This window comes from Platichthys flesus, chromosome 14 (assembly GCF_949316205.1).
Source record: "Platichthys flesus chromosome 14, fPlaFle2.1, whole genome shotgun sequence".
Lineage (NCBI taxonomy): Eukaryota > Metazoa > Chordata > Actinopteri > Pleuronectiformes > Pleuronectidae > Platichthys > Platichthys flesus.
Genome location: NC_084958.1, coordinates 16,003,685 through 16,018,326, shown reverse-complemented (window position 1 = coordinate 16,018,326; position 14,642 = coordinate 16,003,685). Strand labels below are relative to the sequence as shown.

The following is a 14,642-nucleotide window of genomic DNA, read 5'->3' as shown; positions in this document are numbered from 1 at the left end:
AATTGAAATAAATTTGCTTTGTAAGTCAAATTGCTTTGCCCTCAGTGAATCAAGTTTTGTTTGCTTTGGATTGTATCTCATAACTTTCTGATTTGTTATAGCTACTCTAAAATGTTTTGTGTTGTATTTGTTTGAGAACAGCTTTCAGAAAACAATCCATGCCAGGCTGTCGTTAGCACTTACAGGAGAGTGTATAGTTATGATCCTACTCACATAATGAGGGCGAAGCAAAAAGCATGAGGTGGAAATATTCAAGTAAATTACTAACACCTCCAAAAGTTTCTTCTTTACTGGATTAAACTGATGTATTCTCCACCACAATATACTTCTATAGAGCAGGCATGAACACAACTTTATTAAATTGGCTGTATAGCTGCACCTGGTGGCTCATAGGGATTCAGATTTATTGAATTTTTACTGCTTGCAGTTAAATGAAGCTAAACTTCGAGTGAATATCAGAAAGACAAATTGATTTAGACTGTGCTGTTAAATGGACATTTTCAACAAAGACACCAGGATAAATGTGATTTTAGCCCTTAACCTTGCAAATGAAAAACGTACAATTCCAAATGTTTTAGCATTCATTTATTATATTTTAGATATGAAAAAGTTTTTTCACGCGTAACAACTATGTGTTTTATTGAATCAAAGAAGTGAAGATTTATGTCAAGTGGGTTATTAAATGACCTGTTGTGCCGTGTCAACTTAAACATGAATACAGCAGAACCACCTCTCAGTCTATCTAACAGTGGCCATTCAGCTGCAAGTACTTTATTTTTGATAATTTAAGGCCAAACATTTTCTGCACTTCATTTAAAGAATAATGCAGGACCTCTTTGTACCTGCATTTCGAGCTACAGTAAAATAGTACAGACATATTCCTTTGGTCTCCCGATTATTTGAAATGCATTTTTATGAAATTCTTTCAAATGGAAACACGTACCTATATGCCTAAATGCTTTTATGCCCTGGATGTGATAGCATTCAGTATGTGCGGTTATTATAAAGTGTCAAAGTTATCCCCTAATAGCAAGAGTCTTGTAATGTTTGAGCCATAAAACACACTTTAACAGCTTCTTTACCAGTGATCAAAATTAACTACTTTTACAAGCACTACGCAAAAACGTTTATAGGTATCTTTACTTATTTCACTTTAAACTTCTAACGATTCTACTTTAAGCCCTTTTCTTTAAACCTCTTCTTCTGAAAGGCGTACACCTTTACATTTATTTGCAAGATATACTTAAATAAAAAGTAAGATTCAAAACAAAAGAAACAGTAATGCTTTTCATACCATTACTTTACTTGGGAAGATTTGAGATCTTCTCTCTTGTCCTTTAAGGCAAACTTTATTTTCTGATGTTTTTTTTTAATAGATTATATCTAAACCTTTCAAGATGCATAAAAAAAGCGAATGAGATGCACAAGACATACAAGTTTCAAGGAGTGGTTAAATATGTAATATCTAAATATTTAAACGCTAAATCAAACTCGCAATAGTTAATTATTCTTTGAGCCGTAAATCACTTTTAAAAATAAATATGAATAGTTAGATAAGCAGTATTTCAGTTTATTTTAATTTACTCAACTGCTTTACATCAGAGTCTAGATTTGAACGTGAGAGTGAATGGTTGTTTGTCTCTGAATGCTGGCCCCGCGATAAGCTTGGGACCAGGATGTACCCACCTCTCGACCCCACGACTCTCAAAGGATTAGCAGTAGAGATAATGACACATTGAAGAAAGAAAACCAACTTAAAGAGGCAGATGGTCGCCAACATTCCACTAGAATGTTGTGGGAACTGTTGGATTCTCTTTCATTTTGACCTTATTATGCAATTTCAGATAATATATGTCGTGATTTGCCGCTATTCAAATAAAATTCAATTGAATTGTATTGAAGAAATTACTTCAGCTGGTCAGACACAAATAATCTAAGTTTGTTTAAAGTTAACATTAACACAGTTGGAAACTATAATTTGAATATTAAAAACCTAATTTGCGTGTAAGTCTCTACTTTAAGCGATTTCAAGATGTTAGTGTACATTTATACTTTACTTAATTGGAGTATATCATCACTCAAGCAAAGAATCTGAGTAGCCTTTATGAGATACAATTTCAGGCAACGTGAATAAATGTGTTAATTTAGTAATTTTATCATTTCTTTTTTTGCTTTCCTTTTACAAATACACAAACTTGCAAGTATATCACACGTAGAAGGAAAGTATTCTGTCTACTCTGCTAATAAACTGTGTAATTGTCATGAGATAAAACTTTATAGGAGTATTTTAAAACTAAATGCCTGCTAATTACTAGTATATTAGGTCAAAATGGAAACAGTCTGTGGCTGTTTGTGACATTTTAAAATGCTTGTGTGCAAATTAAGGGCTGCATTAGTAACAAATTACAGATAAAACCAAGTAGTTGCCTAAGATATATTTAGCCACTGATGTGTTCTTTTTTAAATATAACTTTATTCAGAATTATAAAACTAGTATAAACTAACTAATCAAAGATATATCAAGAGTACTAAATGGTGAAGTACACATTGATACAACTTAGCGACTGAGTTTATGACTTGGTATAATAATGCCAAGCAAATCAACAAACGTGTGTACGAATAAATAAGTAAGCTTGTTTGATGTTTTTGTATTTTATGATTTTAACTTTCTGATTCATATTTTAATATTGTGAAGTAAGTTTTTTAGCCAATCTTCACTTCTTGGTGAAAAATTCTGCCAAAATTTTAAGTGTAGCTGTAAAACATTTCCTTTTTTGAGGGGAAATTAAAAGTTTCACAACATAGTAATTATCACTTGTTGCCTGAGGTTATGTTTTGTGACTCCAGGTTTGACTCAGTGTGTTTTCGTGCAGAGACACTAGTTTCAGTCAAGGCTGAATGTTTATCATGACAATTCGAGGTGAGTTTCTTGACTGATAATAAAGTCCTTGCTACCGACTCCCTGCAAAATGTCAAACCCGCATCGCCAGGCGGGTAAAGAACGCGGAAGGAGGGTCTGTGCGGAGCCGGGACCGCGGAGACGTCTCCAGACCTGAACCGTCACCTGGGGAGGGCCCGGGGATGAGGACGTGCTGCGGAGGGGGGCAGAGCGGCAGCGGCTCAGTGAGGAACAAGTGACCGCTTTAGCTTCATGTCACACGGAGGGAGACACGGACGCTACCCTGCCGCTGCTAGCAAGAGGAGGAGCGGAACAGAGGGAGAGTGAGGGGGGGCTGACGGCCGGAAGGGACATCACTCGCGAGCGTTAGATCTCCGACTTATTCCGTTATCGATTTGTGTTCAGCGGTAATCTCCCAAAAGCAGAAGACGAAGAAGGAGACGGGGGCTCGGGGGATATCATCTGCTAGCTTGTAGCCTACCGCCATCTCTCCTCCGCCTCCTCCGCCGGAGCGACCGCCGTGTCTTCCACACCATGGGGAACGCGGCCACCGCCAAGAAGGGCAACGAGCTGGAGAGCGGTGAGTCCCACTCATTTACCTGTTCCTGTTTGTTATTATTATTATTATTCGTTTTTATTTGCGACTCGCCGAGCCTCCTGTGACAGTAGCTGGCTAACCAAGCTATCCCCGTTAGCGCTGTCCCATCCGGCAGCTGGGGAGGGCCGCCTGTCCCCCCCCAACACAACCACCCGCACACACACACTCGCTCTTTAGTTAGTTAACGAACAAAACAATCGTCTTTGGGGTGTTTTGTCTTTTATCGTTTAATTGCACGTTCAGCCATTAAAGGCCCAGCTGAAGTAAGCTAGCAGCGAGGAGACCCCCGTGCATGTTGTGGTTTTCTGGAGGCTTCAAGGGGGGGGTGGGGAGGGGAGAGCACTGACAGACAGTGGTCACAATCTATGAAGGCATATCATAGGGCTGCTAATGCAACGCTGATCGATCAATCACCCCCCCCCCCCCCCTCCCTCCAATATTGGTGAATTCACCTCTAAAAGGCTGTTTGCAGCTGCAGCGCAGGAGGGGATCGAGCTTGATGAACAGCTAGCCTGCTAACTTTAGCCACGAATAGGGGGGGATTAGCCCTTCCGAAGGCCCCTGTCATTGCATTGCCTCTTGGTGGTAGTGCTGCTGCTCAGGCCTGCACACACACAAACACACATACACAAACACACACACCATTAAATCCTTTGATAATGGCTAAAAAAACAACCAGTGTAGCATCAGCTCATCACATCATTCGTGGTGTCGCCCTCCGCTCATGACAATCACCACTTGCTTTTGACTTGTGTTCAGTGTTGCAGCCTCTTCCCGGCACACTTACCCCGGGATGAGACACCAACTCAAATCTCTAATGCTCAACCACAAAACCCTTGAGTGATTGTTATAAATACCCGGTAAATTTTTTACTTGCGGGACTGCTTCTGCCTCGGGCTACGCTGCCACATCTTTATTCTGGGCTTTATAAACAAAGCTGTCCCTCAGTACAGTACCCTGACCAAATATGGTGAAGAAATGACAAATGCCCTCTTTCCATTCATAAAACAGGGAGCTACTACTGTCGTCCTGGCATAGGCGCACGCACACACGCCCACGCAAACACACTTGAATCGTGTCACTCGTGTTTATTTAGAGTCCCCATTTGTGATGTCGCCGCGGTGAACGTCCACCGGGGCTCGCTTCTCACACGCAGCTTGTCATTGCCCGGGGCAGCTTGTCATCAAACCTTCGTCAGAGGATAAGGGGTATTACAAGCTTGGAAAGGTTTGACGTAATTCAGCCTAGGCCAGTGTTACTTGCACTTAAATACTTTGATGTGTGCAGCTGGTCATCACTGACTATCCCATCCCAGTTTATCACAGGCTTCCTCATTATCATGGTGTGATTGATTTTTGCCGAATCAGTTCAAATTAGTAATATATTCCCTGAATATGTCCACCTCCTTCACACACGCTTTACCCTCTTCAAACCATGAAGGGATCCATCTGTGTTCAGTTACACACTTGGTTTTAAAGCAGTCACTTTATGATGCAGTGAAACATTCCTCTGAAGTTTATTGACCTGTTGAGAGAGACCAGGCAGGTGAAGAGAACAGTGCCTGCTCGAGACGTTCAGGCAGACAGCGATGATCAGATCAGCAATACCGTCGAGCATTTGTTTTGAAAGCAGCTATGATCTGGAGATCTTGGGCCGTGGCTAACTGTTAAACCAGTTTGAGCTGACACGATGCCCTGAGCTGCAGATTTGTCGAGAGGGAAGCAGCTCTGACGACCTGCTCACCTACAGGGCTGTTTATACACCAGGCTACCTGTGTTTACTCTATTATCGCCCCCATTAGCTCGACCAGTTGGAATCGCACCAACATGGTCACACTTGGCCGAGGGGAGATTAAACAGCTGCCATCATGACACCTATTCCCCCCCCATGTCCATGTATTGTGTTTCACACTATACTTTAACAGAACAGAGACGTCCGCATAACTAAACTAAGTTATTCTTGTCTTGTTTTGGCATTGTTCTCAGGGAAGTTTTGCCAACTGTGTTGGCTTTGGACCATTTAATTTTCCCTCAGGGCACAAAAATGTTGGAGCGAAGTTTGTGTGAACAAAAACAACTCACATTATTACCGTATGAAGAATATTAAATCAGCATTGGAGTTGTGTTCGAGGCTTGCAACGATAATTTGACTTGTAAAATAGCAGAACAGAACTGAAACAGCTAATATATCAGTTAGTTTATCACAAAGATTTTTCAACATCTGATTAATAATTCATATTTTCTGTAATAATTCAAGAAACTGATAAAAAATCTAAAATGTGAAGATTTTTCACTGTTTACATAATTTAAAAAACTCTGTATTTGAGACTTAAATGGTTGTTTATGTACTAATAAAACTGTATTATCTTTTCAGTTGCCTCTCAACTGATAGAAAGTTGTTGTAATTCTTCTAAATAAGTCTAGCTCAGTTTTCAGAATTAGCTCTTCCTTGCATGTTAACAGAAACTCACAATCTACACAGTAGACAGTAAATCTTGTTTCTCTTTTGTGGATCATTATCTTTCCAGTCTGATCTAATATGCACGACTGAATTTCTACCAGTTGACATTCTGTTCCTGTTCTGACTGTCAGTCTGTTTTTTAACTCCCACAGGTGAATGTCATCTCTGTTTTCATTCTTGTTGCTTTGATCCACTACATATGCTTCATGTTTGTTGATGTGTTTTTACTTGTTGTTCTGTACATGAACTCTATGTTTCTTTCTTCTCTTCCGTATCATCCCATCCATGTGGGTGATTGTTCCTGCAAAACCTTGGTGATCAATAGAGACCTTTGGTATGCTCATTCCTCCAAAAGATGACCAGAATGGCAGAACGGCATTGGTCTCATTGTGTCAGACTTGCTAGTTGTGCTTGCTTTTTATTGTGTGCTTTGATAATGAGTTCCGTGTTTTTGTTGTCCACATTCTCTCAATCTGGATATCTGCTGTCTGCTGTGTTTCCCATACATTGGTTTGTCTCTGCTTACCATTTCTATGCTGTGTTTATTAGTTTTCCACCAAGTCGTATTAAGTGATGCACAAGACGCTCAGACGAATCTGCCCTGTAACTTTTAAGTGTTGTGGTCCCCTTCCCTTTTAAATAAGGCTACTAAACAACACCAAACATACTGAGTGTCTTGGCATGCATCACTTGTCTGCCTGTCTTGAACGTTGTCGTCTTGTGTTTGTATTTTGTCTTTTCTCTTAGAACAAAGTATGTGGTATTCTTAATATTTTATTTATATCCAGATGAGAGTTCACCTTGTCCCTTTGTCTTCTGCATTGATTTGCAATTTAATTTCAATTTACCTAAAATGGTCCTTTCCCCTCATAGTCTGATAGCATTTGGTCTTTTTGCCAGTCCCATCTAATACATGAATGTGTTTTTATACTAATAAACCCAAATAACATTGCTGAGGAAGAACAGTGGGCTAGCTGCATATTAATATGCTCTCCTTTTCTCTTTTAGTGAAAGAGTTTCTTGCCAAAGCCAAAGAAGATTTCTTACGGAAGTGGGAATGCCCACCACAGGTGAGAATAAGTAAAGGCTAAACATAATATTAGCTCTGTCCACACACAAGGCTAAAGCATTGTTATTTCCACAGAGCACAACGGGCCTCGATGACTTTGAGAGATTAAAGACCCTGGGTACTGGCTCGTTTGGGAGAGTCATGCTGGTGAAACACAAAGGAGCAGAGCAATACTTCGCCATGAAAATACTGGACAAGCAGAAGGTCAGTGGCAACCTGTATCATAAATATGCAGGTACAACTAGAATGGCCCTCGGCGGAGCACATACCCCCAGGCACAGTCCCCTTAAATGCAATCAGGCTGCAGCGGATTGCACACATCATAAGATATCCCTTTTTTCATCAAGACCCATGATTATTCCAGAGGGAATTAGTTAAAATATCAACAAAAAACTCACTAGTTAAAAGAAAGTTAAGAAAAAATCCGGGCTTTACCCTTTTGTACCGAGCTGTGCCAGAATTTAATGGGCTCTTTCTTGAAATGTCCCCTCCTTCCACATAGTTTTTTGGGAAAATGGTTCAGCAGTTTATGTGTAATCCTGCTGTCAAACAAACAAACCGACATGGGAGAAAACCTAGCAGAGGTAATAAAAGACTGGTGCCATTATATTCCGCAAATGGTTTGAAATGACATTTTAACCTGTTTTGTTGCATTATAGGATTACCAGGGAGCACAAGTAAAATATCTAAATAAATGACTCAAAGGTTTCCTCATTCCTCTCGGTGTTCTCTGTCTCTGCTGCTCTAGTTAGTGAAATTTGCTCGACAAGCTCATCTTATCTCTTTTCATCTGTCAGGTTGTGAAACTCAAGCAAATAGAACACACGTTAAACGAGAAGAGGATATTACAGGCTGTATGCTTCCCCTTTCTCGTCAGACTTGAGTACGCGTTTAAGGTATGTGTGCTTTTAATAGAATAATATAAATACATTGTCTGTAAAAATATTATCAGCCATTTAAGGGCCTTTTTGTTTTTGTAGGACAACTCCAATTTGTACATGGTGATGGAGTATGTTCCAGGAGGAGAAATGTTTTCACACTTAAGACGAATTGGAAGGTTCAGGTGAGTACATACTTAGGACATGTAATTCAGTGTTTTACTGTGCAGCGTTTCCATTGATTTGACCTTTTATTTTCTGCTGTTTCGTTTTCCAGTGAACCACACGCACGGTTTTATGCCGCTCAAATAGTGCTGACGTTTGAGTACCTCCATTCACTAGATCTCATATACAGAGATCTGAAGCCTGAGAACCTTCTCATCGACAACCATGGCTACATTCAGGTGAACTAGAACATAACGAATGAGCACATCCTGCTCCTGTGCATCATCTGTCCACACCGTGCCCATGCTCAGTATATGTGCTCCTGACTTCCAGGTGACAGACTTTGGATTTGCCAAGAGGGTAAAAGGCAGGACCTGGACGTTGTGTGGGACACCGGAGTACCTTGCACCAGAAATCATCCTCAGCAAAGTATGGAGCTTTTTGTTAAATGAACTGAAAGAAAAAAAACGAAAATCACTTTGTTTGAGGCAAATCTGCTGTAACATATGTTTGCAATCTCATGTTATTATCATCCCTTTTGGCATATGAAACACGTGGAGGTCCCTTCGTTAAAAAGCAACGTCATATACCTGTTATCTTTCTTGACTGTTTCAGGGCTATAACAAAGCCGTGGACTGGTGGGCCCTCGGAGTTCTCATCTATGAAATGGCAGCTGGCTACCCTCCGTTCTTTGCAGATCAACCTATTCAGATCTATGAGAAGATTGTGTCTGGAAAGGTGAGCAGGCAGTTGTTTTTTATTTATAACTTCTGCATGAGGGGAAAAAGATGCAACCGTCCAATAAGCTCTTCTCTCTTTTTTCCAGGTCCGATTTCCCTCCCACTTCAGCTCCGACTTAAAGGATCTGTTGCGAAACCTGCTGCAGGTGGATCTGACCAAACGCTACGGCAACCTGAAGAACGGAGTCAATGACATCAAGGGCCACAAATGGTTCGCCACAACAGACTGGATCGCAATCTACGAGAGAAAGGCAAGACACCGAATTAATTTTGTAGTGACACCACACTGAGCTACCCTGACAAAAGTTAATTAAGAGTTAATTAGATATTGATTGACTCACATTGATTATTTTTTTTGCTAGATGTGAAATTCATGGCTATGATGCTGCAACAGTTTATTTTCCTAGAAACGTGTCTGAGGACTGTGCATCATCTTTTTGTACGGTTCTGGGTTCCAGGTGTTTGAACACTGTTTGTTTTGTGTGGATGTTCACGCACAAAAGTGGCTTTCAGAAATTAGCATCTCAAGGCCATTTTGCATGTTGTTGTTTTGATTAATCAAAGTAGACATTTAGCTCCGGCTTCGGTCCTATTGATCTGTCGATTGTGTTTAACCTCGATCACCAAACAGTCATTCGATGCTTTTACCAACTTCAGACCAACTTTCTGGTCAAATGACTCCTCAGAGCCGAGCCGGCTGGTTGTGGGTTGTTGTATTTTTACATCATGTCACCATTTTTGTTACTATATGTCCTTCCCCGATTTATTGTTTCCTTTATTCTTTAGAGTTATTCAAAAATATCTGCTTCCACAAGCTCTATAACAATGTTAGATTTTTCTGTATCTCTCCACCATCATCATCGTCTTCTTTCTAACAGTCAAACATACGACATGTTTACAAAATACAGAGTTGAGGGGGGTAGACTGACTACTTAGCAGAAATAGTACAGCCATATATCACTCTGGTGTTGACCTTTAGTCAAACAAATGTTTAGATTCCTGTGCATTGGGTGAAACAAAGCAAACATGGGAAGTGCACTTTAGCCTTGAAAGTAGAAATTACATCAACATTATTTTCACTTCAGAAAGGTTTGAAATAGTTTTAACTTCAAGTGATTATTTATTTCTAAGTATTTGTCATCACAAAATATAAACAAGGACTGGGTGAAATTAAATATGAAATATGTTGCTCTAAATATAGAGCATTACAGCTCAATGTTTAGTAAAAATGTTGATTCAAGTTCAAAACAAAAGCCATGACATCAGGAACCTTTTAAAGCTGTTGTCAGACCGTATCTAAAGGCTTGAAGGTTCATGTTGTAACTGTTCTGGACGTCAACACTCAAAGCTGTGAAGCTAAACTTGCTGTCGATCAGAGGGTGAGGACAGGAGAAGTGCTCATGATTGAAGCTCTTGAAGTGTCAGCTTTGGAAACTACACAAAATTCCGACAATCAAAGTGTGGAGGCAGACTGTTTCACACACTGATCATCTGTGGAGCACTTCATTAAACACTCACTAACTCTTTAAGTTGTCATCACTCATAAGCATAACAATCAGTTCTCGCTATTTTCTATTTGTATTTTGACAGTCCTGAGAGATTTGAAGCTTTTTGATTTCTCAAGAGAAATCTGTCTCAGCAGACATTAATTGAAATACTGCATGTTGAAATATGCATTTCTCTTATTCCCGCAGGTGGAAGCCCCGTTCATACCAAAGTGCAGAGGCCCAGGGGACACGAGCAACTTCGACGACTACGAGGAGGAGGAGATCCGCGTTTCTTTAACGGAAAAATGCACGAAAGAGTTTGCAGAGTTTTAGGACGCGGGAACATGGATATATCAGGGAAAAATAAGGGGATCTTTGCACTCTTCTAAAGACTTGGGAAGGAGCAGAGACCATCGTTTTTTCAGATCTACTACATAGTCCCTTCATTCCACAGGGCTGAATGAGGTCGCCATGATCCTTGGGTGCCGATAACCTCTCACTGTCACGTACCCCTGCGTATTAAAGCAGACACACCACTTATTTGTTTTACTTTTCTTTTTTTTGTACCTACCAAATGTTTTTTTTTTTTTTTTTTACTTTGAAGCAGTTAGTCTTGGATGTTGTTATCCCCTTTTAAAATATGACATTTTCTTTGAAATTATGAGGAAAAACTGAGATAATGGCCAATAACAGTCCACACATTGTAGCTGACTTTGTCTGTGGCATTTCCACACACAAATGTGTTGGTTGAAGGGATCCCCCCCCCCCTCGTCGTCAGCAGTGTATATTTAATGGTCTGTTACAAGTCCACATCACATTGGCTATTGTGAAGTACTGGCCAGCTTTCAGACGTAGTGTTTGTCCTATGTGCATATCTGTCAGTTTTGTAAGACATTTGAACACGTCGGGTGTTTAAAGCATGACCAAATAGGAAATATTGGGTGACACAAGAAGAGAGGTTCTTTCCTTTCTTTGCTTTTTGCCTTAGAGAGCCAAATCCTCAGATCGCCCCCCCCTCCCCTCCTCACGAAAGTATCCACTCACTGTCTTCTCTGTATCCTGACCCAGGCACAGCAAGCCATTGCAGAAAAAGACAAAGGTTGTTACATTAGTCAGATGCTAATCCAGTTGTTTGTTTTTGATCCTTTTGGATCTGTGAGTTACATGTAAAATCTGTCATCTGGTATCTTCCTCTCTTCTTTTTTTTTTCGTCGCTGTGTCGAACATTATAGTCATATTGTCCCTAGATTTCAGGTCTGCTTATAAAGACCAATCGTTACGAGTCTGTGGAACAATGTGACTTCAGTAAATTGATCAGAGTGAAGTGAAATCCTTTTGAGGGTTTCCATTGAGTGTAATGTTACGTTAAGGGGATCAGTGTGAATGGTGTTCCGGCTTCGTGCCTCAACATTGTTAGTGATACCTTACAAAAAGTACAGAATTTAATAATGTATTAAATTAAGGATATTTTAAAATCATGAGAAACAGGAATGCAAAACTGTAATTTGCCATATTTTCCCTGTTAACCCCCCCCCCCAAAAAACAGATTGTTGTTTCATTCTTGTCAAAGAATGTAGATTTGCAACTTATAGGTATGCATATTTGAAGGCTTGATTTCAAGGTACAGTTTTCCTCACAATACACTGTCTAAAATAAAGACTGCTCCTTTGTATCACATGTAACCCTGTTATTGTTAAGCTCATTACATTATACGTATATGCATTGTTTCATATATGTTTTTATTTATACACATTAGAGATGCTAATAAATTTTATTTTTAAAAGTGTTGAAGGTGTGCAGCTCTCCTTGCTTTGGGACATTTAGCACGGGGCCACCAGAGATTCAACTGGAGATTGAATGAGAAGGACTAGAATCATTCATGAATGTGACAGGACACTAGCCTCCTGTCTGTGTGTGTGTGTGTGTGTGTTCGTTGGTTGTTTGACATTTTGCCAGAGAATATATTAAAAAATATATAAATATATATATATATATATATATTAAATATATATATATATATATTTAGGGGACTGATAATTATGGGTGTGTACAATTTGGTGTGTCTTGATTGTGGACTGTGAAGATTGATGACTGGTCTCCATTCCCTACCACTAACCGCATATGTATTAATAATAATGTGACATAACTAATTAAAATGTAACATTATTTTTACAGTATTTCATATATCATTATCCTTTTATTTAAATTATATTAACTTTACAGTATAAGTACAGTAATTTATATAGTCATTATACGTTTATTTACATCATTATATTTTACAGTATATTTACGGTATTTAATATATTAAATACTCGTATTTACATATATGTGCAGTATTTTATAAACTCAAATACTCTCAGAAGAGGAGAGAACTCTATCCGCGTTTCCAACTTTGCCTTCTGAACCTTCGCTGTTGCCGTAGCAGCAGACACGCGGGTTCGCTGCTGCTGCATCTGAGGAAACATGGCGGGCATGGAGCTGCTGTCGGACCAGGGTTACCGTCTGGACGGGCGGAAAGCCACCGAGCTGCGGAAGGTCCAGGCCCGTATGGGGGTGTTCGCTCAGGCGGACGGTTCCGCGTACCTGGAGCAGGGGAACACGAAGGCTCTGGCGGTGGTGTACGGTCCTCATGAGGTAGGAGTCCTGGGTGGGGGGGCCGGTTCGTCTGTTCCCATGAACCATATGAATATTATTCACCCACTTGTTTGTTGTGCGTGTGTTTAGATGATCAGCTGATCCAACCTGGTAACGTTTGTCCTTCTGTTTTTAAACCGGACTCAGAAAACAATAGGAGATTTAAATGCAAATCTGGATTATGAGCGTTTTATAATCAGAAGTTAAGAATAAAGTTACTAGAGCCTAAAAATAAACGGCTCATTAAGTCACTGCTCTGATCAAAGGTCTGTGGACACTTGTGGATTTCTTCCACATCAGAAGTTACAACACTGACATTGCCTCCATCTGTGTGGGGAAGGTTTAAGAAGAGACACAGCTCTGACCTCTGACCTTTCCTCCATCCCACACCTCTAAACTGATGTTATTATGGTAGAATGTGTGCACATCACTGCAGCTGCCTACAACTATACAACCTATTTCCACCGATTTCAGCCATTCAAGCGTCAAAAAAGCTCCTCATGATATAGATAAGAGTAGTACATGAATAAAGATAAATGTATTATTAATTGTATATATTTTATCGCCCCCTAGATGCGTGGCTCACGGAGTCGGGCTCTCCACGACCGGGCCGTTATCAACTGCCAGTACAGCATGGCCACGTTCAGCACGGCAGAGAGGAAGAGGAGACCCCATGGAGACCAAAAGTCAACAGAGATGAGCCTCCACCTCAAGCAGACGTTCGAGGCCGCTGTGATGACTCAGCTGTACCCGCGGTCTCAGATCGACATCTATGTCAAGGTCAGGGATTAGAGCGCTGAGCAGGCAAACGTGGGGTTTTGATTGGGATGTGTTTGCTTTACTTGATTCAGTCAAAACCTTTCTTTTCAAACAGATTCTGCAGTCAGATGGAGGGAACTACAGCGTGTGTGTGAATGCCGCCACTTTGGCTGTGATCGACGCAGGCATCCCCATGAGGGACTACGTGTGCGCCTGCTCTGTCGGGTTCGTGGACGAGACGCCCCTGGCCGACCTTTGCTACGCGGAGGAGAGTGGAGGGCTGAGCTCCTTGGCCTTGGCGCTGCTTCCCCGGAGTGGACAGATAGCTCTGCTTCAGATGGACGCCAGACTACATCAGGACCACCTGGAGGCGCTGATCGAAGCGGCCATGACGGCCTGTAAAGGTGTGAGCAAGGTGCTGGATGAGGTGGTGCGAAATCATCTCCAGGAAGTGTCGATGCTCACTGGAGAGTGACGCCTTGGATGGAGTGTCTTGTTTTTTTAATGCATTCATAGCAGTTACTTTGTACTTTTGTATATAAGTGGGGAAGCCAACAATAAATATGTGAACTCTGTGCCCTGTCAGTGTTGCTTATTTGTGAGTGGCTGAATTCATGTATTTGCTAACATGTACAGAAGGTGACAGATTTGTGTGGTTATTGTCAGACACCAGATCCCAGTCCAACCTCATACCAAACATGCAAAGATGGAAGAAAAGACAAATCACTTTCAAATGATTAATCTCTGAGATGCCTTCAATATGTTGTGATGACGTTTCTTTTCATCAACCATGTCAAGAAATTAAGAAAGTCAGAAAAAGCCAAATCTTTTCAATCTCTTGAATTTATCAAATTTATGTTAAACTTGCGCTCATACAAGATTAAAATTAATTTCGCTTGTTGATATCAATTTGAAATAACACCAGTAATAAAGCAATTTATTGATAGTATAGG

General features: G+C 40.5%; 2 protein-coding genes across 3 annotated transcripts; both read left to right on the top strand.

Annotated features, from left to right (window-relative positions):
• Window positions 1–3,045: 3,045 nt before the first annotated feature.
• On the top strand, window positions 3,046–12,082 carry prkacbb (protein kinase, cAMP-dependent, catalytic, beta b). Of its 2 annotated transcripts, none has more exons than XM_062404552.1 (10): window positions 3,046–3,479; window positions 6,966–7,027; window positions 7,102–7,230; window positions 7,824–7,922; window positions 8,007–8,089; window positions 8,182–8,308; window positions 8,403–8,498; window positions 8,685–8,807; window positions 8,896–9,060; window positions 10,504–12,082. In XM_062404552.1, the coding sequence occupies exons 1-10, from the start codon at window positions 3,434–3,436 to the stop codon at window positions 10,627–10,629; spliced, it is 1,056 nt and encodes a 351-aa protein (XP_062260536.1). In that variant the 5' UTR covers window positions 3,046–3,433; the 3' UTR covers window positions 10,630–12,082. The 2 variants fall into 2 exon arrangements, with proteins under 2 accessions (XP_062260536.1, XP_062260537.1); XM_062404553.1 differs by having other exon boundaries at window positions 6,283–7,027.
• A 625-nt stretch (window positions 12,083–12,707) lies between these two features.
• Window positions 12,708–14,264, top strand: exosc4 (exosome component 4). The gene is made up of 3 exons (XM_062405335.1): window positions 12,708–12,930; window positions 13,504–13,710; window positions 13,805–14,264. Exons 1-3 carry the CDS (start codon window positions 12,760–12,762, stop codon window positions 14,162–14,164), a joined length of 738 nt encoding a protein of 245 aa, XP_062261319.1. The 5' UTR covers window positions 12,708–12,759; the 3' UTR covers window positions 14,165–14,264.
• Window positions 14,265–14,642: the final 378 nt, after the last annotated feature.

Excerpts from the sequence above, each read along its gene's own strand:
- prkacbb (XM_062404552.1), top strand. The coding sequence starts at position 3,434 with ATGGGGAACGCGGCCACCGCCAAGAAGGGCAACGAGCTGGAGAGCG. Across the intron at positions 8,090-8,181 it reads AGACGAATTGGAAGGTTCAG|TGAACCACACGCACGGTTTT; the intron begins GTGAGTACATAC and ends TTCGTTTTCCAG. Across the intron at positions 8,808-8,895 it reads AGAAGATTGTGTCTGGAAAG|GTCCGATTTCCCTCCCACTT; the intron begins GTGAGCAGGCAG and ends TCTTTTTTCCAG.
- exosc4 (XM_062405335.1), top strand. The coding sequence starts at position 12,760 with ATGGCGGGCATGGAGCTGCTGTCGGACCAGGGTTACCGTCTGGACGGG. Across the intron at positions 12,931-13,503 it reads TGGTGTACGGTCCTCATGAG|ATGCGTGGCTCACGGAGTCG; the intron begins GTAGGAGTCCTG and ends ATCGCCCCCTAG. Across the intron at positions 13,711-13,804 it reads AGATCGACATCTATGTCAAG|ATTCTGCAGTCAGATGGAGG; the intron begins GTCAGGGATTAG and ends CTTTTCAAACAG.